Here is a 26321-nt window from a genome sequence, read left to right as displayed (position 1 = left end):
TTTTTTAAACCTTTTGTTGTAAGCAATTGCTTTAATAACTACAAAATCAATATTTGCCGATGTCTTAGATTTCAAATCCTTTAAAAACTGTTTGATTTTTTATATAGAGTGTATGTATAACATTTAAATTGTTTTCAATTACCAAAACATTGGTGCTAAAAATCTCTTTTAAAGCAAGAAATTTCTTTGACTTTGCAAGCGCATCGATTTAAACTCTCAAGCAATCGACTTATTCAAATTTCTTTTACTGTGTCTTTGTGGGCAACGTTGTAAGCCTTTATTAATGCCACCATTAATTCCAGTTGGTGTTTGAAGGTAGCGAATCATAACATGACTTTTTTCAAAAAAAAAAAAAAAAGCGGCGATCACAAGATTAGGGATTATCATAAATTAGAAATGTTTGATGAATCAAGCTGATGGCGTCTACAGTTAATGAATTGTAAGATTCTTGACTCTACCGAAATTTCAAAGCACACATAGTTTGCCAGGAAAACACTAGATAATTCAAACAAAGATATATGGATTATACGACATAGTTCTGCTTTAAAATAAGCACTTGTCAAAACGCAAATGGAAGAAAATAGACGTTAGCAAGTGGAAAGACGTTGAATTTTCCTCCGCGAAAACAACTTTTAAAACTGACGCGCTGAAAAGAGATATACAGGTAGAGCCACAGAAAGGTAAAAACTCAATGTTTTCCAGGTGCTATCGGCGACACATCTAGACAAAAAATGATCAATGTTATTCACTGTTGATGAACAGAACAAGCTTCTAAAAAGATTTAAAAAAAGAAAGGCGGGAAGCACAGCGTCTATCGACTTCTGGTTTTGTCATGAAAGCCATAACTTTTCATCGGTGCTTCTTTGTACTGATTGTAGCTGGATTTTTTGCAACGGAGAAAGGTACGTATAGTAAGTGAAATTTCACTTAAATCTATAGATTTGTATTAACGAGGCCGGGTCTAATTAGTTCTGCCCTAGATTTTTTAATGAAATTTTTTACCTGAATTTCTATTGATATAATTATTATTTTGAGATTAAAAAATAAGACATTTACCACCCCGTTTGTTTAGGGGGTCATCTCAAAGTTTGTTAATCTTTAACATAGGACCCTATGGGATTTCGCTTTAAATGCATCTATTTTGCAAATTTTTTTAAACTTCTGCCCTAGGGATTTCTTTTTCTGTTCTACATATTAAAGTTACTGCTAAAAGGCATCAAATGGTCAAATAAAAAAAACCTTTTACCTCCTGGTTTGTTCCAGGGGTCTTATCAAAGTTAATTTTTGTATGCCCAATTTCCCAGATTTGTCAGATAATGGCTATTTTTTATTTGACAAACGCGGAAAAGGTGATCTTTATAGTATTATTAAAGCATTCAGACATATTTAAGTAATAAAAAAAAATATATAACATCACATATTAAGGGTCATTAATATAAATTACATGGTTACCGTCTTGAAATATATGAATTAAGCTATATTTAGGCGGGTTAAGAAAACGTGACAGAGGGCTAGGCTTGCTGAACCCTCTTCACGTTTTTTACCCGAGCCCAAATATAGCTTATACTTCGAGACAGTTATGTTTATTCCACAATATAATATCAATTTTACGCATTAAACGAGCCATTTTCAACAAATTTCGCTGAATATCTGCAGTTGAAACTATCGCGCCATGGCGTCAACCAAGCAAAAAGATGACGTCACAATACAAATGAAACGCTGCGCGAAAGCGTGCGTACTCGTTCTGTACTCGGCCTCGTTAAATCTAAATATTTGTGTACAGGTCAAGGTGTCTCTTTTGTTTTTTCCCATCTTTATTTAATATGCATTTCTTTTTATTTACCGTTTATTAGACACCTTTCCACATGATGACGGTGTCCCTAATCATTGTCCAGGTCCACTTGTTGGAACCAATTAAGATATAATTAAATACCGGTATGCACTTGAAATAACACATTTTATTGTATTCTATGAACCGTGTAAAAAGTTAATTTAATAATCAACAGATAGAATTCGTATATTTTTTACTAATTAGCTATCAAAATTATTTGATTGATAAATAAATCTTTTCCACCCTTGTACTGTTGATGTTATGGAAAAGTTTTAATCATTAAGCTTAGATATGTGAAACAAAATTTAATCTAAACATGAATTATATGCATTATTGAGTATGAAATGTGGTAATAACGAATAGTGAGTCGAAAATTAAAAGTCTTTACAATATGAACTTGTACTTTTATGGATATGGATAGTTAAAGGCAAATCTAAGAACATCTTTGTATTCATTTCTTTATCCTATAAAAACGTATGAAATCTTAGGTATTGATATCTTTACCTATTGTCTTAGGTATTGATATCTTTACCTATTGTCTACAATGCTTTTTTCGACTTGATTTATAACTGTTTGTGGCGTTATATTATGACATCAAGCAAGGGTAATGATTGTAGTCAAAAATTGGTAATGGACATTTTCACGATTGTGCTGGGGTTTTTTTTCGTCTTGTCCTTCCCAATAAGATACAACTTAATCTGGCATAAAACGAACTTGTGTTTAGATAACATATCTTAGATTTTAAGAAAAAGTTATATCTAAACATAGAAAGTTTATATCTCCTTGAATCAATACGTCATTGCCATTTCAATATAGTTTCGTCATCTGATTACATTGGAATAATTCTGTACAATTTACTAGAGAGAATAAAAATAAAAATGTAATACAAAAATACTGTCCTCGACGGACTCAAGCTGTTTTGTTTTGTCTTTGTTTTTTGTTTTTGGAGGTTTTTTTGGGGGGGAGGTGTTTAATGTTATTAAATAATCAAACAAATTCGTCAGCCATTTCCTAACGATCTATTTCATCTGGATAACTGCTAAGTAAATACTTACCTCGTCAGCTAGTTATTGAGTTATTATGCCATCCCTTCATTAAGCAGACACTATATTAACATGGAATAAGTACCAAATATACAGTAATCATCTTTCCGCGACTAGGGGAAGCTTGCATAACACTCGAAATGTATAAATTAATAAAACAAAATTTTTTATAAGATCATTTCATCTTTAAATAGCAAAAGAAATACTTTGTTATTTTTGAGGTAGGCAAAATACTAGGCATATTAACTTTGTGAATGCAGTGCGCCAAAATTAACTAGTTAAAAATCTTAATGTCACTTAGCTTCATAAATTTATAACTTAGGAAAAATTAACCACATAGTATATGATTGTCATTGTTCGTTTGTTTTGCGATGCAACAAAACTTTTCAACAACAAAAATCTTGTCTTCAATCAGATTTTGCAAAGGCAAAAAATTATCAAAATTAAAGAGTATATTACAATTATGTATTGAATCATTAATTTTGAAAGATAAAGTACCATGACTTTAACAGTTTGTGCACACAATTTGAGTTACTGTGAAATCATTTTTATTCGTAGGGGTCACTGTTTTTGGGTAGCCAAAATTTTTCTGGTTCGTGGGGACGTAATTATGTTACATGTAGTAGTGTAATCGAAAGCCACGGACAAGAAACGATGATGATTCCCAGTATGTGCAAACGTGCTTAATAAAAATAGCTTGCACATACCGTTGCAGATATAAAAACTATTGTGTTTTTTTTTAAATAAAGGCTTAATGCTTATAATAATATTACTTTTTTAACTTCTTGAATTATCTTCAAATGTAATTATTCATACCCTGATTTTCCGTTAAAGTTTTCGGGGTTTTTTTGGCGATTAATTTTGAAAGCGTTTAATGTTTTTTGACATCAGAATAAAACTCGTTAATCAACCATATGTGTTTTCTCGTTATAAATGCCCTTGTTTTACAGACACTTTTCATACGAAAAATATATGGACTGCAAATATTTTTCTTAGCCTCGACTTGCAAAGAGGATTTGGTGGACGCGGTGACTGATGATAAACTAACCGCCTCCAGCATTTATAACGGTGATTATAGCGCCGACAAAGCAAGACTGTCCAGTAGTGGGTGGAGTCCAGATCCATTAGAGGGTGATCCATGGATACAGGTACTTTTATCTTATCATCATGATCATCTACTAACCTCTTGGTGCCTGGATTCACTGCCTCCACATGGCCTTGTCTTTGGCTGTTGCTCTTGCCAACTATTCCACCTCAGCTATGATCTTCTTGCTCTGTAGTTGTGCTCCATGTTTTTTTTTGGTCGGCTTTCTTCCTTCTTTATCCCATGTCAGTGCGGTGGTACAAAATCTGTTGTTCTGCTCTCTTAGGACATGGCCAGTCCTTTTCCATTTCTTAATAAGTAATGTGGAATCATTAGAATTCGTTGTGACTCAATTTTTGTGGTATTCTTGGGAAGCCCCCCTCCACGAATTTACACCCTCAGATAAATGACATTTAGAAAGAGTTATCATTGTTAATAAAACTTACAACCGGCGTATCCATGAAATTACATATCCACGAAAAAGCAAAACACCACAATCTGAAAAAAAATGGCCCCCACAAAATTAACGGATTCCACAGTATAATGTCAAATACTCGTGGTTTTATTTTTTGTTCTCGATCATTCGAAGTTCTACATTTGATTTTTTTTCCTCCTTACCTTAGGATTTTCTCAGGCATCTATTCTGAAATATGATAATCTTTTTCTTGTGCCTCTCTGTTGTTTTCCATGTTTCACTGCCATTTAATAAAACTGACAGGACCAGGCTGTTGAATAATCTTACTTTAGTTTAAATGGAAAACCATGACGAGCTCCAGATTTTCCTGAGCCTTCCACATTGTAAATTTATTTTTCCAAGTTTGTTGTTAATGTCATCGTCAGCTCCTCCTTGTATTGCTATTATTACCAATATACTAGCATACATTGTGAGCAATAATAATCATTGAAGTATATTATCTGTTCAAAATTACAAACTCTGTCACTTGTTGACGATTTTTAACGATAATTTACATATTCATATTGAAGCAATATTGAAACGGATGTTTTACCCAGAGAGTTCAAAGGAACAAAGACAAATTTCTTACTTATACTTATAATGGATTTTAAAAATAGTTATCGATCAAATGTAAGGGAAAAGTACTTGATTTGATTTAAATAGTTATAAACAAATTATGAAATGCATGAATGAAAAGATTGTGACCCATTAGTATGCACCATTGTGTACTTAATTCTCCATAGAATCAAAAACAATAGTCTTTGATATCTTTAACATATTTGCAATATGCAATGTACTGTGTAAAAACTCGGCTTTTATTCGCTGTTATGTATGGTTTCCTGATCAATGGGCATTTGCATTTTAATTTAATCTGTATGGAAGGCAGGAAATTAAAAAAAAAGATGATACCTTATTTTTGGCACGTTTCTTAGACTGGTGAAATGAATTGCGATTGATTTTTTGTCAGTTTCATTGTTCTACTCATTTATTATTTTTACCAAATTCTTGTAACATTAATCAAATGTTAGATGCCCATCCACGACATGTTACAGCAATAACCATACAAATTATTTTAGACGGAAATCAAGTTTTAGGTTGACGTTAAAGGTGTTTGAATTGTCCAATCTTTTTTGCAGACACCAATTGGATTTTTGTTTTTAAAAATCTTAGTAAACATTTTTTTTCAGGTCGATTTTGGACGGACTTTCACCATTATGGCTGTAGTAACAAAAGGATTGAACTTCAGCAATCTCATTGAATATGTGAAGAAGTACAGAGTTAAATACAGTAACACGGGCTCTACTTGGAACACGGTGCAAATCGGCACAACCAATGTAAGTCAGTGTATATCAATATATATTTACATCATTTAAGACAGGTCCCCTGTATCTCTCAGTTTGTTAGTTAGATAAGCATGACTAGACAGAAATCTTTGCAATCAAAAGGCATAGTTTGCTTTAGTAAGAGTATAAGCCTTCGTTTAATTTTCAAAACTCATTATAGATGCATTACTTAGCTTTTAAAATGTGAGCTTTAATTCTAGTATATAAATTTATGATTTTTATATCAGATAATTAATATATTCTTCAAATTAAGCTGCTTATTTGCATTAATTATTTGCTGATCAATCGAAAATCAAAAGTTTCATTTAGAACTCGAACACAACGGAGTTCACGTATATGAAAAATAAGCTGTTCTTTATGTGTAAAGTTTTAGTCTACGTACATTAATAACCTATTTTTACTCACTATGAGAGTTTTGATTAAATGGTTTAAAAGTATGTATAAATACACACAACAGAATGCAATGTTTGGTGGTTCATTCATGAATGAAACTATCGAGCATCGTAGAAAAAATGAAAAACCTCTAAGAAAGGCAAACATTTTTCAACCTATAAGATTTTAATTTGTTATACTTTCATGTTAAATACTGAAATCTGATTGGTTAAGACGCAGTTAATAATATTTACTATTACCCTCAGCGTTAGCAACGCACTTGGCAACGGGTAACATTAAAAAATGTTACATGCGCGAAAATTATGCGCGTACGGTTCGCTGTAGAATTCACGTTATTCCCATATAAAAGCAGTAAAATTTTCTTAAATTTTTTAAAAAAGACATTCAGTATAACAAAATAAATAGTGCCTGTTTGGGAGGATAACAGTTGAAATTGACCCCCCTCGAAAACCATTGTCAACCTCCGCTTCGCGTCGGTTGACAATGGTTTTCTCGGGGTGTCAATTTCAACTGTTACCCTCCCAAACAGGCACTATTTATTTAATAGCACAGTGTCCAATAACAAATTTGAAAACAAATAAAAAAGGCAAAAAGGCAACACTATATAATGATATTTCCCAAAAAATCGTTATGATTTTATGATATAAGAGGACCACAATCGATTTGTTTATCCAGAGTTTGTTTAGAATGAAAGTTAGACTTATTACGTATTGGTTTAATGAACAGGAATTCATCGCCAATTCAGACACAACGACTCCAGTTACTAACATTCTACCAAGTCCAGTTGTTGCTCGCTACATTCGCCTGTACCCAACTGAGCATTACATGTTCCGCAGTCTACGTTTTGATGTCATTGGTTGTGAAGCAAATGGTAAGTTAAATATCATGTGATTACATTTCAAGTGCACATGACTTTGCGCATTGTTTTTATTTTCATACAGCCGTCGGTGCAAACTTATACCTCTCTTTTGTGTTTTTATACAAATACGTATACAAATACTTATCAGCACCTATCAGTTCATTGAATAGCAACGCGTCATTATGTGTATAGATTTTTTTTTTATTTTTCCCGAGAGCAAAACTGTTTTGTTTCTTTTTTTCACACGAACCTGCTTTCGATTTATTAAAATGGTTAATCCATTTATTACAACTAATGCTTTATAAAATGTATCATTAATCAGAGTATATATCTAATGTTAAGCTATTGCTTGTCTTGTGAAATTAACTGTTGAAGTAATAAAAATATTAATTTTAGCATGGTACTTTTTTATGTACTGGTGTAATACTACTTACAGAAATGACAGTATTGATATATTTTACATTTGTGTGTGTGTTTCCAAATTTCCATGACGTTTAAACAGACAAAATGATTTCTTATTCAAACTCAACATACCCATACCAAAATACCAACAACAAAAAGTACACATCGAAACTAAATTTTTACTCATCGATAAATTTACATAGAAAAGGAAATAAATAAATAAAGATATGAAGAGATAGATAAACATCATACAGCCTTCTTTGTGTTAAATAAAAGCAATTAAGGTTTATAAAATGATGCTCTTAGAATGTTAAACAATTCATTAAATTGCACGATTAAACAAAATGTAGCATGTTTTATATTAGAGAGGTTTAGCAGACCAACGGGTACTTGAAAGTTACAAGGTAGAACTACGCGTACAAGCTCACATAACTTTTCTTGTTTAGCAGTTGCAACGTGTATATGTACATGTAAATTTTAAATGTAATTCTAGATATCCTCTCCTACTAAGTTGAGAATTTTAGTCACAGTTGAGAACTCTGATACATCATTGTTTATTAAAGTATATTTTTATTTATCACAGATGAATAGAATAACAGAGCCATTGCGTGTTTGAAAGGCAGATATACGTGATTTAAAACTCATATAAAATATTAGATTTAAAAAGTAAAAATTTATGTTTGTTGATATCAGTATTCGCATTAAATATTCAGATTTAAGAAAATTGAACATATTTGTTAAAATAAATAGCCAACAGCGAAACAGAAGCAACAAGTTTGACCGTACGGGTACTTTGCGATGTATTGGAATGAACATACGTGTAGAAATTCGTCATTACACAAACTGGTGACGTAATGTACATATTTTTCTTTCTACTAGAATACGAACATGTATTCGTTGTTTGCCTAAACCTTACAATTTATATCAATTAAGGTCTGAATTTTTTTTTTGCAGTGGTTACAACAACTTCTTCCTTGTTTGCTGTGCGACCGACTACCACTTTAACTGCGCAAACTGCTATCACGTCTTTGTTTTCAGGAACTAATTGGATTTCTTCAGCAAACACTAACACCACATTGTCTACAGCACATGATTCAATTACCATGACAACGCAAAACAGAAGTCGCCGGATTGTCGATACGACGGTTTTATCTTCACCAACCACTTCTAAAACTTCGAATACACAAGCTTCTACAATTACGTTGCATTCACAAGATACTTCTACCAACTCGGGTATACCACTCACTACCACGACGTTGTTGCCACCAACCACTTCCACCACTTCGAGAATACCACCAGCTACCACGACGTTGTCGCCACCAACCACTTCTACCACTTCGAGAATACCACCAGCTACCACGACGTTGTCGCCCCCAACCACTTCTACCACTTCGAGTATACCACCCGCTACCACGACGTTGTCGCCACCAACCACTTCCACCACTTCGAGAATTCCAACCACTACCATGGCTATGTCTTCACCAATAACTACTAATATTTCGAGTACATCAGACATTCATAGCACTTTGTCATCTGAGTCGACAGTATTCTACACTACTCAAGCTGGACTATGTACATGTAACTGTGCTCAGACCAGCTTTACAATGACACCAGAGGAAGTTCAGGCAAGAATTGAAAACATTGTACAGAATTTATCAATCTCAAAAAAGACGACATCAAAATACCTAAGAAGCAAAATATCGGCACATGATACAAGACCAGAGGTGGTCTATGTTGGATCTGTTGCCATAGCATTATTATGTATGTTCGCCAGCTTCATTGTTCTACCTGATCTATGTACACTGTTAAGATTTTTATTTTCAGCGCTATAAGAAAATTAAGAAAACAATTTTGCGAATTAATAAACAAAATACCAAAAAGAATTAAGAAACAACCAAATAAAACCCCAAAACCCTAAAACAGTGATGTCTGTTACGTTTTGGAATTAAAACTGACTTATTGGAATAAAAAATAACATCATACTGAAATTTATGTAGTATACATTACAATAATATCTAAAACATATTTCATTAATGACATGAGAAATATAAACATATTGTAGAGATTTGAAATAAGGACGACAGAATTAAGCATTTTACTAATAATACACCAGCGCTGAAATTTCCCTGTTAATGAAACAGAAAAAACTAAAAGTTGAATATTTCTCTGTGTGTATTCAAAGCAACTGAATGGATGGGATGGAGGAATGAACAACAATATTGGACAATAGAAAAAAAGGTTAAAGGACTATATATGATAAGGGCCTAAAATGGCCCCCTAAAATGAACATTATCATTTTACTATCATTCTTTGTTTTCTTAGTACAGATATGTATGTGATGTGTTTAATAATATTCATTTTGGTTCAAATGCCCACAATTTAGAAATATGACATTGTAAAGACAACCTTTTCCCGCCATTTTTTGTATTTTTAGCGTATAACAGCTTGTTTTCAAGCAGTTTTTCCTTCCGAAAACATAGAGCGCATTCTTGAACAAATAAAATATTTTAACCAAAGATGTATCTAGCCAAGACTAATAAGTGACCAAAAAGTTTTCCTTGTTCAAGCATGCGCTCTATATTTCCCATTCGTAAATAGATAAGAAAAATGTCACATTTTGGCTGATTTTGATTGAATTATAGAAATGGCGTCACTTCTGAAACACTTAAAAAATGGCAAATTATGGGGGCCAAATTTAACTCTTATCATATATAGTTCTTTGTAAGACTCCAAAGTCCGATGGCGACGCCAAAGTCCAATGGACTCTCCTCAAGTCCGATGGCCTGAAACGTCAAAGTCCAATGTTGTCTTAATACGTTTGTTTGTCATGGCGACGCCATTTGTGACATCGCTGCTACATATTTGTATCCAACAACCAAACATAGACGATAAAGAAAGAAACGAGTGGTGAAAATTTACAGAGATGATAAAAAGTCTTTAAGGTTGAGAATTGCGAGAACACAAAAAATAAAATTTTGATGTTGTTATATTCAAATATAAGGTATGTGTTACGCCAAATGTTGTAAGTGTTGTGTTACGAAAATTTGATACTGATTAGGATAGTATATAATTTTTATTCAGATTTTTTACGCTAAACAAGAAAAGTTCAAAGAATTTTTTTAACATAGCTAAAGACAAAATTTTTCAAGTACTTATGAAATAGAAATTAAATTAATTAAATAAAATTAATAAAAGTAATTGGTAATCAAACAGAAATTGTATTAAAGCTGTTGGGTTTCCTTTTTTTAGAATTATATTAACGTTTAAATGTCCTAAAGAAAACTGATTCATCAATGGCAGATGGATTGGTGAAACCTTTAGGCTTTATATGACCTCATGACAGGTACAATGTATATCTCTTTAAGGTGGTCTTTTTCGCAATGTCAACAAGTCTTATACTGATATGAACTGATATTCATTTTATCGTTAATTTTCTGATTTAAGGTTTTGAACTCTGATAGTAATACCTATGTTCTTAAATGCAGCAATCTGTCTACAGGTAAGCAATTACAAATTGTCGGAGAAAAATTGATAAATTGCTTATCCTGGAATAATATATTTTCCTAATGCATTGGAAACTATAAATTGCTTTTCAAAAATATCAAATTTAAACATAGATGTCTAAGCAATAAGGAATTAATAACCAATTAATAGCCCACATTTATTATTACGATTTTCGTTTGCATCAAAATATTTAAAACTATTTGCAGTTAAATGAATTTCAGGAAATATACCCCTGTTGTAATAGCTTTATGGAGTTTTGTTCATTTTCAGAGACAACCCAAACATCAGTAAAAACGAAGTCTTTGAACCACTTTTAACCGAAAAATCCCCCTTTTAATCGAACCCTAGATTCTGTAGTAGTAGCATAAGGCTGCAATACGAAACTTTGTATAAAATAACTTTAGTTAGAAGTTATTTTTAAAAATGAAAATATTCAATGATGATGTCTGTTATTTCTGTGGTAGAAATTCCGAGACCATTGAACATGTTTTTTGTTTTGTTTTTATCATTTTATGAAGTTGTTCAACTGATATGGAACCAATAAAGTACCCATAGTTAAAACAAACCATTCTATAGAATTAGTTTTGATGTGTTTATGTCATATTTTGGTGTATATACATTGCATGTATAAGATTTCAACGATGTTACTAAACCTTAGTTTTATATTATAAAAACTTTTGAATTATACCTTTTGGCTGTGGGAAGAACTATTTCTAATAAATTTCTTATTCGTTTTTCATGTCATTTACACTACCAAAGTTTTTCTGGATACGTGTCACGGTGTTACTCCGTGATCATATGTTCTCTGTGTGTTTGTTTTCTTTAGTAAAAAAATGCCAATAAAAAGAGTTTATTTTGTGTTATTACAACCCCATCACATATTCCACATTTAATTTGATATATGAGATCAAAGTGGATTTTTTGTAACGATTCTAACCAGACAAGAATTCCTTATGAAGCGTACAGTTGAAAATAGTGTATGAAGTCAAAAGTTTTCCTCATTTCAATACATGTAAATAACTAATTTCCATAAATATCATCTGACACTATTGTGCATTTTGATATGTATTAATCATATGAGTCGAAAAACGATGTCTGATTGGTGAATACAAGCAATAAACCATTGTTTCAAGCCATTGCAGTCATGAAGACAATCATAGCTCCTCTTGTATATATTTGGAGGATTTCAATCTTATCTTAAATTGAATACACATAATCCATGAGTTAGATGCCGTCGGTAGAGAGGGAACTACAAACTAATTCTTGCAGGAATCAATATTACTTCTCTGATATTCTGTCCCAGGATATCTTTGCATCACAGTTTGCTTAATTATTCTATATTTATGAAAAAAAAATACCGTATAATGCCTGTATTCATCGACAAATTACAGATCTCTTTCTACAAATTCCCTTCTTGTATGTCGGGTTGAAGAATACAGTATTACTGCTGTATTGCTGTTTTAGGATAAATTCGAATTGATATCGGTGTATTATACACATCATATGCAACAAAATGATTTTAAAATGCGATATTTTCTTTAACATATTGTCGTATTTCTTTTTGTAACGTTTATTGTTCATTTGAGTGATTTTACGAGACATGATCAATAATAACTATTCATATAAGTTAAGTGTAAGGCGGTATAAGGAAGTGATTAAATCGGTACGGATCCTTCGTCAAATCAGTTGTATAAATTGATTCGGTACGGTGAACAATCAAAGAATCAAATAGCGTGTTAAAAAAACAAAACAAATTAATGTAAATGAATCATGATAATGTAGACTGATTTTATACCCGTTTTCTTGAAATTAAAAAAAAATGGAAATTGAATTAAATTATACCCTTCTTCTCTTTCTTCGTCTAAAATTTCTAGATTATACACAACGAATCATGGTAACTAACTCTACAGTTTACAATATTTGAAGTTTCTCGCGAAACGCATTTCTGAAGTTTGGAAGGTAATAACACTTTTTTTACGTATAAGAATATATTTATCTTCCTAATCAAAGAAATTTGTATAATAGAAAAAATATTAGAACTCATTAATATTATGTTTTGCCAGTTGTAAGTGATTTGATAAATGATTTTTATTACCTGGTAGTAACATATTGATAGATGACCCATTTTTTTTAAACCCTAATGTTGGACGTTTAAGCCTTATTGCGTCTTTGATTTGCACAGCATTATAAATTTAGTTTTTTTTCTGATAATAATTAAGTATTTAATCATACAATAATTTACACCCAATTACTGATGTATGGTAATGAAACCCTTTTTATTCCACAGAGAAATACAAATACCCCTGATATACCTGTGTCTGGAACAGTTAGTTTACATGTTAGAATGTCTTGTATCGGATCACCAGTGCGTGAATTTTAATCCAGTGTAATCATGGACTAAAAACAATGAATAATAATTGGACATAATTTGGCATATTTCAATGTGTTTATATATGACATGTGGTGAGCACGAACAGTGTACAAAATCAAAAGTTTATAAATCGTTGGATAACAGGTGATGGAATTGCAAAGTATATGGTGGCTCACTATACTTTGAAATATTTTCTCAAAATTACTTGATTATGATTGATATCATAATGGATAAGAAGTATTTAAGTCAAATCGGCAAAAAATGTGCAATTTTGAATGAAAAATTACATTTTCGAAAATTTACTTCAGTAAACATGAACAAAAGCTCCCCGTGGATTCGAACTGATGATCTGCGGTTCAGAGGCCCAATAATTTAACCACTTAGCTACGACAATATACAACCGAATCGAAAGATATAAACAATTTAACAAAACATTTATATCGCCATCTTGTGACGTAGTGTCTTAAAAAGTATAAGTATGGGTGTAGTGGGGTACCTTAAACAGAAACCTGACTTAAATACAAATGCAAAAGATTTTATTCAACATTTCTTAAAATACCCAGATAACTCAAATCGGTAGACAGATAAATTATTATGCATTAAAATGCTTTTAAACACTATGATTAATCATCATTATTGTGCTTTGAGCCAGTTAGCGGTTATATTGTATAGAATATGACGTTTTTTAGTATCAAATGCATTGAAGGGAAAACATAAACACAGTATTTAACATGAGATGTTGCGGTAAAAGTTCTACGTTTTGATATTGTCTCATAATTAAACGATTTATGCAGAAATAAGTAACGGCCACAAATTCAAGATTTCAGCTTATGACGCAGCAGTGGGTCAACGTTCAGATTTTGCAACAAGCATGCAACATGCATTCATTTTTTTAAATTTACGACCTTGTTTGCAAATGGAATTAATTTTTTTGAGCTATTTTTTGTAGGAAATAGTTAACTATAATTAAAAAATTCAACGCAACGGCAAAATGATTTTAGCTTGTGGCGCAACAGGTGAAACTCATAATTTGAAAGTTGACTTCTCCATTTGTCTCATGGTGTAATGAATGCCTTAGCCTTCCTCACAGCATAAACCACCCAATCTCTAATAATATTTTATTAGGCAGACAGATGGTATTTTTTTTAAAAGATAAGTAAAAATTGCTAAAAAGAACAATAAAAATGCATTCCATATGCTTCAAAAATAAAAGTGAACATTAATAGAAACACAATTCATTAAACAATATTTGATTTTATGTTTAGTATGGTCAAATCTTTATAATTCATAAGGATTGTATGTCTAATTTTAGAACTGTACAGAGGACATCCCTGTTGCTCTCGATTGCGTATTTATTCAGTTATTTTTAACGGGTGTCTCGATTTTAAAGACCCGTTGTGGAGAAAGATACGATATACGATACACGTACAAAAAAACATATTCGTTATGAATAAAGATTGTTATATGAAAACAGGAAATAAAATTGTAATTAGGTCCAGTTAAACTGGAAAGAATCGAAATAAATGCATGCTTAGAAGTACCTGTGGAACAAACAATGAATACTGAATGCCTAAAATTTTATTCTTTTTTTAAACTTTTGATACTCATATATGTGGATTTTTTCCGAAAGGTAAAAAAATTAATAGTTATGTTAATAAAGTGATTTGATATCAAGCAGTATGTTACATGTTCAAAAAACTTTTAATTTAAAGACGATCCAAACTATTAGAATATTAAAATCGACAAGGATGTGTAATTGTTGAATAGTACAAACAATGTCAATAAATTTCAACATGAAATTCTGTTCATACTTACAAAAATGATAACAAATGATAACAAATATCTTATAAAATATGGACATTTGTGCTAATTGTTTCATTCGTAAATACAACGTAAAGTCTTTATCGTAGGATTATAGTTGGAACTGAATAAACAAAAACAAATTAAAATTTCTTGATATCACAGCGAGTTTTTTTACATGTAGCAAAATGTTATATAAATAAAATGTTTTGTAAATATTAAAATAAATCAGAGAGACATGATTGAGACAGAGTTATTATATATATTTGTTTTCCCTTGGACTGAAATGTCACATTTTCATTGGTTTAAACATAGCACGTGATTGCCTCATATTTCTCTATATTTGTTCTGTGAGAATTAATATTAGGCAATATGGCCATCATTGGTCGACGCTTCGCTAACTCATTTCGACATTTCATAGTATTTAATACATTAACCGCATGTCGTAAGTTCTTAAAGTATTTAGAGTAGTTGCCCTTAAAATATTGACGTCACATTGTTTTGTCTGGAGCAGAACAAAATGGCAGCGTCGAAATTTGCTCAAATCTCTGCAGGGAAAAGGGAGAAAACATTTAAAATTGAATATCAACAAAACATTGTAGGTAAACATGGGCGAAGCAAAGATTTTTAAAGAGTATTTGAAAGGTGAGATTGAAAATTTTGAAGAGTTTAAATGAGTTAAATTGGACGAGATGTTAGGCATCTTATACATGGCTGTGCCATGATCATCGCTATTTGTGAATAAATATGTCGCTTAATAGTCCTCGGGGAAAACAAAACACTTATTAGGTTAGTTACTGACTCACTACGGAAATATATTGGGTTGATCAATCTCATAGACGGCTCGGCTTCGCCTCGCCATCTATGAGATTGATCAACTCAATATATTTCCGTAGTGAGTCAGTAACTAACCTAATAAGTAATAATAGATAGAGAGATAGATAGATAGATAGATAGATAGATAGATAGATAGATAGATAGATAGATAGATAGATAGATAGATAGATAGATAGCACTGAATGGAATCAACAACACTAGGCATCTTTAAAGTGTCGGATCTAATATATAGATACTAAGCCAGTAAATTGAATATACAAAGCACTAAAAATGGCTAACGACACGAACAATAGAAATTGTCAAATTTTCGGGACAACCAGTCCCCTCTACAGGACCAAAAAATAAATGACATGAGTAAATCTTAATAAAACACCTTCCTCTGGCCTGCCAGACCATACTCTTCTCGTTACAATGGACGTCACGTCCTTGTACACAAATATTCCTCACGATGAAGGTATCGAGGCCTGCAGGGAGGTATGGGACAGTAGAACGATTCAGCAGCCGTCAACCGAATCTCTACTCGAGCTCCTTGAACATGTTCTCAAGCTAAACAATTTCATGTTTAATGGCGAACATTACATACAAATAAGTGGCACAGCTATGGGCACCAAAATGGCTCCCTCTTACGCCAATACATTTATGGGAAGATTTGAACGCAACCTCCTTCTCAGAGCTCCTTTCAAACCTTTGAGCTGGTTGCGGTTCATTGATGATATTGAGATGAAATGGGTCGAAAACCGAGACTGCCTAAATGACTTCATCACCTTTGCCAACTCCTTCCACAATTCGATTAAGTTCACAGTGGACATATCTAGTTCCAAAAATGTATTTTTGGATACTACATCCACCTTGGAAGATGGTGAAATAAAATTCAGTCTCCATACCAAACCCACTGATTCTCACCTCTACCTCACGCCATCGAGTTGCCACCCTCCCCATACTTTAAGAGGAATTCCTAAAGGATTAACAACCCGAATCAGACGAATCTGTTCTTCTAATGAAATCTTTGAAGAACAGAGCAGAATTTTAAAATCCCATCTGTGTAATCGAGGCTACAAAGCCCACACAGTTCAATCTGCAATTGATGAGATTACCACAAAAGACAGGAAACCCCTTTTACAATACAAAGAGAAAACAGACAAAAGCAGGGTTCCACTTGTCACTACATATCACCCCGCCCTTAAGAACCTCAACAGCATCCTTAGAAATAATCTGCCCATCCTTTACACTAACGAAAGAATGGCTGATCTTTTCAAGGATCCACCGATGGCTGCGTTTAAACGCCCGAGGAACTTAAAGGACATGGTAGTGAGGGCAAGATTAGACAACCCATTGCCAAATGGTGGTTTTAAAACTTGTTCCGATGCCAGATGCCTTTTGTGCAAACACAGCACCGACGCGGACAGTTTTAAAAGCCCCATCACGGGTTGCACCTACAAGATATTTGGTAACACTTCTTGCCGTACAGACAACTGCATCTATCTCATCAGTTGCAAAGTCTGCTCTAAGCAATACGTTGGTGAAACAGGTGACCTCCGCAGAAGGATCAATAACCACCGCTCTACCATAAAGACCAAAAAAGTCAAGGAGCCCGCCGGAGAACATTTTAATACAAGTGGCCACAAATGGGAAGACATGACAGTATTGGTTATTGACCATAATCCTCATTGGACAGACGCGGAGAGGAAAAGCAAGGAAAAGTTCTGGATGCATAGACTCAAATCATTCAGACCTGATGGCATGAACAAACAAATGGACTTCACTAAAGTGAACGTCTCATAGCCATACATCACCTGACACCCACAGAGTAATCTTATAAAATCTGTCAACTGCGTCTCTTTCATTTATTAGTTTCTTTACTACCTTTTATTTGTAAATCATTTTTTTCTTAATCTTATTTATTTATTTTTATTTAATTTTATCTCTTTTAATCAAAAATTCGAGTCAATATCATACGTGCCGTACGAGTTAACAACAGGGGTTCAAATTTTCATTTATTTACTCGGACGTCAATTTTAATTAGCTAATTAACTTAATCAGGCGTGAAGTTGGCAATCGATTGATTACTTTAGAGCGATCGGCGACAGTATTAACACCTTCTTTAAGAATGTGAACAAATGTTTATAATGTAGCTGTTCTTTTTTTTTTTTATAGTTTCTTAAGTAGTTTAGTAGTAGCTTTAGATTTTGTGTTCTTTGTTTTTTACTCATGTAATTTATTTTTTGGTCCTGAAGAAGGGACTGGTTGTCCCGAAAATTTGACAATTTCTATTGTTCGTGTCGTTAGCCATTTTTAGTGTTTTATATATATACAAATATATATATATATATATATATATATATATATATATATATATATATATATATATATATATATATATATATAAAATTACTCTGTTTTACTTTTAAAATTGTCAAATGCAATCTAGTTTAAATATGGATATCCCAAGATTTGCGATGTTATATGATTTTTATCCAACTGGTTGTGTGTTTTCTAAAAAAAAAAAACACATAACGAGTTGGTTAAAAACCATACACCATTGCAAATCATAAGGGATTCCTTTATCACGTGTTTTACCACGTCTTTTGTTAAACCTCAATCTGTTTTTTTTAATATTATGATTATGAGTCGCACAACCCATTTACTGCAGACGTCAACAAAAATGGTTCTTTGAAGATTAACAAACATACATTTCATTCTCGATCATTTTTATCAATTCATGAAAAAAAATAAACAGAATTAAATGTTTCACATTTAAATTTCCACACTTTAAGGCTGCAATATTTTTTGGGTTTTTTTTTTTCATGCAACGCCAATCAAAAGCCGTATCCAACGTAACGTTTAATTATGACGTCACGTTGGGTAAGAGTACTCTGTGTAATATCACATGAGTGATATCCACCGTATGTTGAGCTGAACATGTGATAAAACAAAATACTGAATTTTGTACGAAAGATTTGTTAATTTTCATTATATTATATTTCTGAATGAAAAATGTTGAATTTGTTCTGCTTTATTTTGTATTTTTCTACATAATCATATGAATATTAGATGTTAGCTATATTTTATATGCATGTACCGCTTTCTTTTACTTACATGTAAATTTTTTGTCGTCTTATCAATTCATATACATGTATACCGCATGTCTCTTAATTCTTTATTAATCTATCCATATACACCTTTTAAGTTAAAACATGTATATGCAACGGGTATATAAATTAATTGTTTAGTGCTGCAATAGCTTATATTGAGCTTTACATACATAAATGTATTTTTTGTACTGATGACTAACGATATCAATTGTACCAATATAAAGTTCAAATTTTATAAACTGCAAAATTATTTTCTTTCTACTTGTTTAGCATTGAATAAAAAAATCGGACCACAGTACAGACGTCCGGTAAAACAACAAGCCCGACCATTAAACATAAAAGTGCTACAGCCACAGATCCAACATACACAACCTCTGGTCGTTTATCCTGTGCTGATATCTTGCTTCTGATAAATTTGGATGTCTTCTCCTTTGAGACTGTTAGATTTTGTACTATGTTTTCTATTTTTGTCTGCACTTCCCTTGGTGTCAAGGAAACATTGGTTTGGGTACGACAAGCACATGTGCAAAGATTAGTCCCAGAACTGTTGAATAAAGTCGACGCAAGCGTGCGAGAGGTGGTGGGAGTTGATTCTGAAGACAAAGAAATAGTGGTAGTGGTGTGTGTACCCGAAGTGGATAACGAAGATACATTGACGTCTCTGGTAGATATATTCAAAATGGTTGAGGCATTGGGAGTGGCTGATGTACTCAAAGTGGTAGATAAAGGCTGCGCCGATGAAACAGTAGTATTCGTTTGCGCATTTAAAGTTAGAGAATTATCCGTAGCACCTGTTAACAAAAGAATTAGAAAGTAATTTATATATGCAATGGAAAAAGACCACACATGATGTCTTCAACATTGTTAAATATCCCTACAAGATAAGTTAATTACTTATTAAAATCAAATAGTGTAAATATGGTTTTCAAATACTTATATAATGTTTTTTTCTTGTGTATAAAATATACTGTGGAATCATTAAAGTTCATGGGGGCCAATTTTCGTGGATTCTTTGAAATTTACAGGTTCGTGGGGATGTAATTTCGTGTAATCTCTTATACCTACAAAAACAATTATGACATTATAACTCTAATTTATTGATTCGTGGAGGATGGTTATTCGTGAACGAGAGGTACTCCCGAATTCCACGAAAATTGAGCCGCCACGAAATCTGATGATTCCACAGTATATAAAAATGTTGAATATTTCATCACGATAGGAACAAATTTATATCGCAATCTTTATATATTTTACATATTTCTAAGAATTACCAGAACAACCAATCACATCTAGTCGAAGGATTTCGAGGTTTAAGAACGATATTGGGTAGAGGCGAAGATAGCGGACAACAATAGGAGCTGGAAGAGCGTTAGTCACTGCTGCCGTGTGGTCTGAATTCCCGATGAACTCCTTTAAATAAAAGAGTTTCTTTTATAGTCAAAAACTAAATGCTTGGTAATTTTCGTGATAATTTTGCACTTGCAAACGGTTTCGTCCCATCTTTAATTGACCCATGCAAAATTGCGTTAAATAGAACTATTTAAAAGCATTCGCCTACAGTATACAGTAGCCATATTTATTGTCAAAGCGATCCTTGAAAGAATCGATGATCAGAATTTATGTAATTTAATTAGATTTGAGTAATATTGATTTTATTAAACAATATATTTAACACATAGCATGAAAAGTGAAGCCCTGCTATCCACTTATATTTGGGCAGAATAAAGTACATATACATAATGTACTATAAGTTTATATTCAACTGTATGGGAGAAATATACACAATTGAGTTGATGCATAAACTTAAACACAGAATTGATAATACCAAATCAAAATGCGTTTGGCATTGATAACACAATTCACAAACACGTGGGATTATTCTAAGTTGGAATATAGACACAAATTTGCAGGATTAAAAGCTTTACAAAAATGACATGTGGTTGAACAATTCAATGAAAAATGACAATAACAAACTTTCAACCATCCCAAAAATTGTTAAAAAACGAGATACAAATTCAAAGCAGGGCAACACGGACCTCTAAAATGATAGAAGTAGAATAAGGTGCCTAGGAGGAGTGAGCATCCTCGGCTAACCGGTCACATCCGCGGTGGGCTCTTGGTCGTAAATGGAAAAAAACCAAGAAAAGTCGAACGACAATCAGGTGATTAATTGTAGTCGAACATTTAGTATGAAAAATTCGGTCAACATGCGACCCAGTGAAAAAATGGTGTGTGCTGACAAGGTCGTTCTATCGACAAACAAACTTACGAAAAGATGACTTTAAATATGACAATTATACAGTTCAATGTTTAATTATTCGTTTTGGATACATGTAGCACCACTCAAATACTTCATCATATATTATAGCCTTCATTTTATTGCATAAACACAAGCTCTAAAACCGTAATTACAGAGATCTCATATCGAAAAATCGTAAAATCGTAATTCCTTCGTAATTATTTACATTCAGCAATTCTTCTCTAAATGAATATTGACTTTTACTTGTTGGTTACAATGATTTAACATTACAAAATGCCCAAAAAGAAGTGAAAATAATCAACATGAAAACTGATATTATTATAAAGAAAAAGACACAAATGTTGCTAAAAGTCAAAGTCCAAGGTCAAATGTCAAACAATTCACGTTTAAAAATCCTAGTCATCAATTGTTTTGCAATACCCTTCAGTACAGATGCAAGTATGAATTAAAGTAACAACCAACAAGTTGTGTTGCACGTCCCTTCAATTTTGTTTTCGTTCCGCCGATATTGGACGATTATTTATTAATTTTGGTGCAACAAAACGGCAGACCGATAAGCATAAAATATGTTATATTGTAAAAATTATTTGTTGGATATTTTCGGTAGAAACAGTGTAGAAAGATATCCATAGATAATCCATAGATAATCCATAGATAATCTTCTTCGCCTTGACTCATGTCAGTAACAAACTTGACAAGCTATCTATCAATTGACAGATAGGAATGACTTACATGGGTGGTGCTGTCTTCCACCGTGTTCCAGCTTGAGGTTGTGTTACTGTACCCCACCATGTATTTCGTAACGTATCCGTTGTAGTACTCGGATACAAATCCTTTCGTCACTACAGCCATTATGGTAACAGATTGTCCAAAGTCGACCTAAAGAGAAATGTTTGCTTTAGTATTCCCTTGAAAAGGTCTAAACTTAGAGTCAGATTGGTGTCGGCGAGGAAGGAGCTTATTTTATATAGTAGATTTTTTTTTCAAATTAAACCCAAACCTAACCAGCCTGACTCGATGTTTCCTAATGCTGATACTTTTAGCGTTTGAAAAAGCAAGCACCATATACTTATAAGTGATCTGTGTGGCTATCTATATTTATTGTACTGACACTACTTTTAACAGAACATATTAAGAAATTGTCAGACATCTACAATCTGACTAAAACTGTGTATAAATATAACAATTTCTTTGAAAAATCGTTTTCCAAATATTGTTAAGATAAGGTTAAAACAAATAACAAGTCTCAATAGATACTCTGAAATCTCCTATAAAAAATGAGATTTCAATTCTTCGGAGGGCTAAAATTGAAAGCTTTTGAAATTGTCAGCAATTGAGAGCATGGTTATAAATTTTGATTACTATCAACTAAAACATACAATCTTTTAAAGTGTTTTTGTTGTTTAAATCTGAAAACTGTATTGAATTAATTTTTTGTAGCTTTTATATTTAAAATGCATTTTTCAGAAAAACATATTTACCCAGTTTTACTGTGCCGGATAATTATGTCAGTGCCAATGTGTTTTTTTTTTTGCACCCGATTAATATGCAGTTTCGTAAAATTCGTAAAATTCCATATGAAAACTTTCAAAGGAGATATAATCTTTCTACAATAATTTTGATAATTGTTTTGAAAGGATTTGCTAAATATCTTATAGAAATTGTATTTCCTATAGGAGGAAAGTATTTCTTACAGGAAACAAGTCGCAAATTTGATTCAGACAAGTAGTTTTTCTAATGGAAATTAAAGTTCCCTATTGGATTTTCAAATATTATCGAGTAAGTTCCATATATCCTAGAGAAAAAGTTATTCTTTAAAGGTAGATATCTCATTTATCAGGTGAGATACCTTAACAAGAAAAGTTGTAATAAATACATTAGGCAATGGTCTATCATATTGCGTACTTAAATTGTTCGATACATGCAGCTTTATCGGTGTAAAAATACCACCAGGTGGCATAACTACCCCTTTACAGTGTTTCTTTATTTTACCCTTCAACATAGTAGTAAACTGTTACCTGTATCCATGGATGGGTATGTATATTAGGATCAGGAACCCACCCAGTGCTACCAAGTCTTGCTTTGTCGGCAGAAAACGACACATTCAATATACTGGAGGCCGTTAATCTATCATCGCTTACATTCTCAACCAAAAACTCGCTGCACGCCGAAGCTAAAAGGAATTGTAAATAATAATGGAATAGTTATTTTCATAGTAGCCTAAGTAAACTACGATTGTAGACATGCATCTGCATTTCCAGATTTTTGTTGTTGAAACGTTGTATCAATATATAACGATAAAATACTACGTGTTCAGACAAGGCAAGTTGTAGATACGCTTACCATATCTAATTTGTATCTTTGACATGCTTTAATTAGTCTCGGGTTTCTTGTAATTTAAAGTATTTGAATTAAATGATTTAAAAATCAAACACCAGAGAGCATATCTTCTGAGAAATCAATAGATAATACCGGCGAGTAGAGATATATTAGAGGGAAAAGATTTAAGGAAGGAGTCTTCTTGTTATCAAACATACTTTTTATAATAAGAAATTCATGAAATTTTGACAAAGTCAAACGGATCATATTACCAGATGATTCTATCAGTTTAATCAAATTTGACCTTTTTGTTTTCGCATAAAGGTCGGGTCAAGGTCACTACCTTTTACCTCAACGTAAAGAATGATAAAAATAAGTGTAGCTCTTAATAGTTCTGTAGACATTTGTTTAAGATATGAAGATTCTATTCTTCAATGAAATGGTAGAATATCAGAATGTCTATCAGCTTATACTACTAAACTGGAATGAATATTTATACTAAAATTGATATTGCTTAGCCCGCATTTCCTCTAATTTTCTTAAATTTTGAAGAAATGTTGATTATCTATTTATGCTTCCAATAATAAAATAGTTCTGATTTTAATGTATTATGAAGACTTTATATAAAGATATAAATTGACAGAAAAGCTAAAATATTGACCATTTAATAAGAGAGAAATACTGATTTTAGTGATTTTTTCACAAACATCATTGTGTAGAATATGCGCTTTAAAAAGCTTATAACAATTTAATTTGATAGACAAATCATATTTTAAAAACATATTCTGAAACCCAAGTATCATATCATTAGTTGACATTAGTAAAAAAAATCCAACATTTATGTTATTGTTTTGAAAATGCTAAAACAGACTCATTAATCTGCAGCAATTTTGAATTGCGAAACAGTTGATATTTTCCTACGCCAATATTACGCCAAAAATATAGTCCTTGTTAGATTCTAAAAAAGTTATTACTTTTTCTATGCCAAGTTGTATGATAGTAAAAAAGAAAGAAAAATATACTATTTCAATTTCCTTTCATCTTGATTTAATGAACAATTAATCATATTTACGTTTGACAAGTCGAAAACCAAAAAAGACTCCTTCCTTAAACTGAAATTGACAAATAAAATTATAAGTACATTTTATTTTACTTATTTCGTTTATTTTACCTACCTTTATTAACTGCAAACAACAGTGCCGCAAACAATACAACGTAATTTTGAGTCTGAGTCCGGGGTGCCATGATCACGTGTGAGGTCTCCGTACACTGTGGCTCTGACCTCCCTCTTCACCCTTTAAACCAGCTTGTTCTGTCTGTCACCTTGTTCTGTCTGTCACCTTAGTGTATCTGTCAGCACTGTCTATAATCAAGTTTGTGTGGCTTAGTTTTGTCGTCGGTGCAATTTACTTTTCTCATTTATTATCATCTCTGAACTTCTTTTATGTGCTGTTTAGTAGGAATTAATATTTATTGGCTTTTTATGGTGTTTTGCCTGGCCTCACTCACAAGAGATTTAAACGTATCACCGATGCTTTACTTCTTAGCTTAAAACAGCGGAATTTGAATAATTAAGTAATGTATAGCACATTACAAATGCTCCCTTTGCACTTGTTTTTACTTTCAAGAAATAATGTATTTTTTTCTGAATATATAGTTACTTTTTCATCATCTAATATCGACTTATTTGTAAAACAGAATTAGCATATCTATATTTTATGGCCATATCATCCTCCATTTTAGTATCTCTTTAATCTAGAAAACAAAAATTGAAACTTTTATCAAATGCCCATGTGCTGTATGAAGTTGGTTAAAAAATTAACATGAAAGCTCTCAAAAGACATCAACTTATTTTGGGTTGATGCACATCTACATAACAAATGTTTGTTAATTTGAAAAATTATGTTATTCATGTCAGAGTCACTTTGATGTTGTATATATAAACAGCAATTTCATTCATTATTAAGTATAAAGGTAACTGCAGTCTTATGTGGTTCAAACTAATTCTATAGTTTTTTTAAATGGTGATAAAATAACATGTATTATTTGTTTTCAAATAAAACTAAATAGTTTTTGAAAAGGGTTTTTATTTCAATTTTATTTATTGCGGACATGTGAATTTCAGCCAAAATGCATATGCATGGCATAGTGGACAAAATAACCCTGCATTCATTTTTAATAATGTGTACGGTCTTTTGCCATTGCAACCAACATGTGCAGAACGTATTATAATCAAGATTTGAACAAAACTTTTTTTCCAAAATCACGTATAGCTTGATTTTGGTAAGACATATAAGAGGGGTAAAACATAAAAATTTAGATGACTCTCTCATATGATCTTGGGTACATGTACATCATTTCGCCAATGCAATGGTATCATAGACATTGTAACAGGAATATTGTCTGGCATACTGCCAAGCTCTCTAACGATAGAGTTAAAGGGTTAACTCTGGATAGCCAGAGTTAGCAGAAATATTGCCGACTCTTCCACACCATTTCTATAAATAAAACCCTAGCACTGAAGCCCTGATCGTTAACGTTACTTGCATGTAACGATGTATTTTCGATTATTACTCTAAGTTTAACAAGTTTATAATCGAAACAACAGAAAGCACCGATAAGAGCAGAGTTCGATCAAAATTTTCACTGTTAATTGTTAGCTGAGATTTTATTGTAATTTTAATCAAACTAAATTTTCACATGCAATATGCAACTGAACATGTTATCAA

General features: G+C 32.2%; 3 protein-coding genes across 3 annotated transcripts; 2 read left to right on the top strand and 1 right to left on the bottom strand.

Annotated features, from left to right (window-relative positions):
• Window positions 1-763: 763 nt before the first annotated feature.
• Window positions 764-9694, top strand: LOC128178433 (uncharacterized). The gene is made up of 5 exons (XM_052845589.1): window positions 764-902; window positions 3871-4022; window positions 5600-5746; window positions 6875-7019; window positions 8364-9694. Exons 1-5 carry the CDS (start codon window positions 833-835, stop codon window positions 9239-9241), a joined length of 1392 nt encoding a protein of 463 aa, XP_052701549.1. The 5' UTR covers window positions 764-832; the 3' UTR covers window positions 9242-9694.
• Window positions 9695-16332: 6638 nt separating this feature from the next.
• On the top strand, window positions 16333-17703 carry LOC128176999 (uncharacterized). Its single transcript, XM_052843503.1, has one exon. It carries the CDS (start codon window positions 16333-16335, stop codon window positions 17701-17703), a length of 1371 nt encoding a protein of 456 aa, XP_052699463.1.
• Window positions 17704-18709: 1006 nt separating this feature from the next.
• LOC128178551 (discoidin, CUB and LCCL domain-containing protein 2-like) lies at window positions 18710-24909 on the bottom strand. The gene is made up of 5 exons (XM_052845785.1): window positions 24768-24909; window positions 23292-23446; window positions 22006-22152; window positions 20285-20423; window positions 18710-19804 (listed from the first exon to the last, which is right to left on the bottom strand). Exons 1-5 carry the CDS (start codon window positions 24835-24837, stop codon window positions 19272-19274), a joined length of 1044 nt encoding a protein of 347 aa, XP_052701745.1. The 5' UTR covers window positions 24838-24909; the 3' UTR covers window positions 18710-19271.
• Between the last annotated feature and the right edge of the window lie 1412 nt (window positions 24910-26321).

Source organism: Crassostrea angulata, chromosome 3 (genome assembly GCF_025612915.1).
Source record: "Crassostrea angulata isolate pt1a10 chromosome 3, ASM2561291v2, whole genome shotgun sequence".
Classification (NCBI taxonomy): Eukaryota; Metazoa; Mollusca; class Bivalvia; order Ostreida; family Ostreidae; genus Magallana; species Magallana angulata.
The sequence above is the reverse complement of the archived record's forward strand: the minus strand, read 5'-3'. Positions and strand labels throughout refer to the sequence as shown.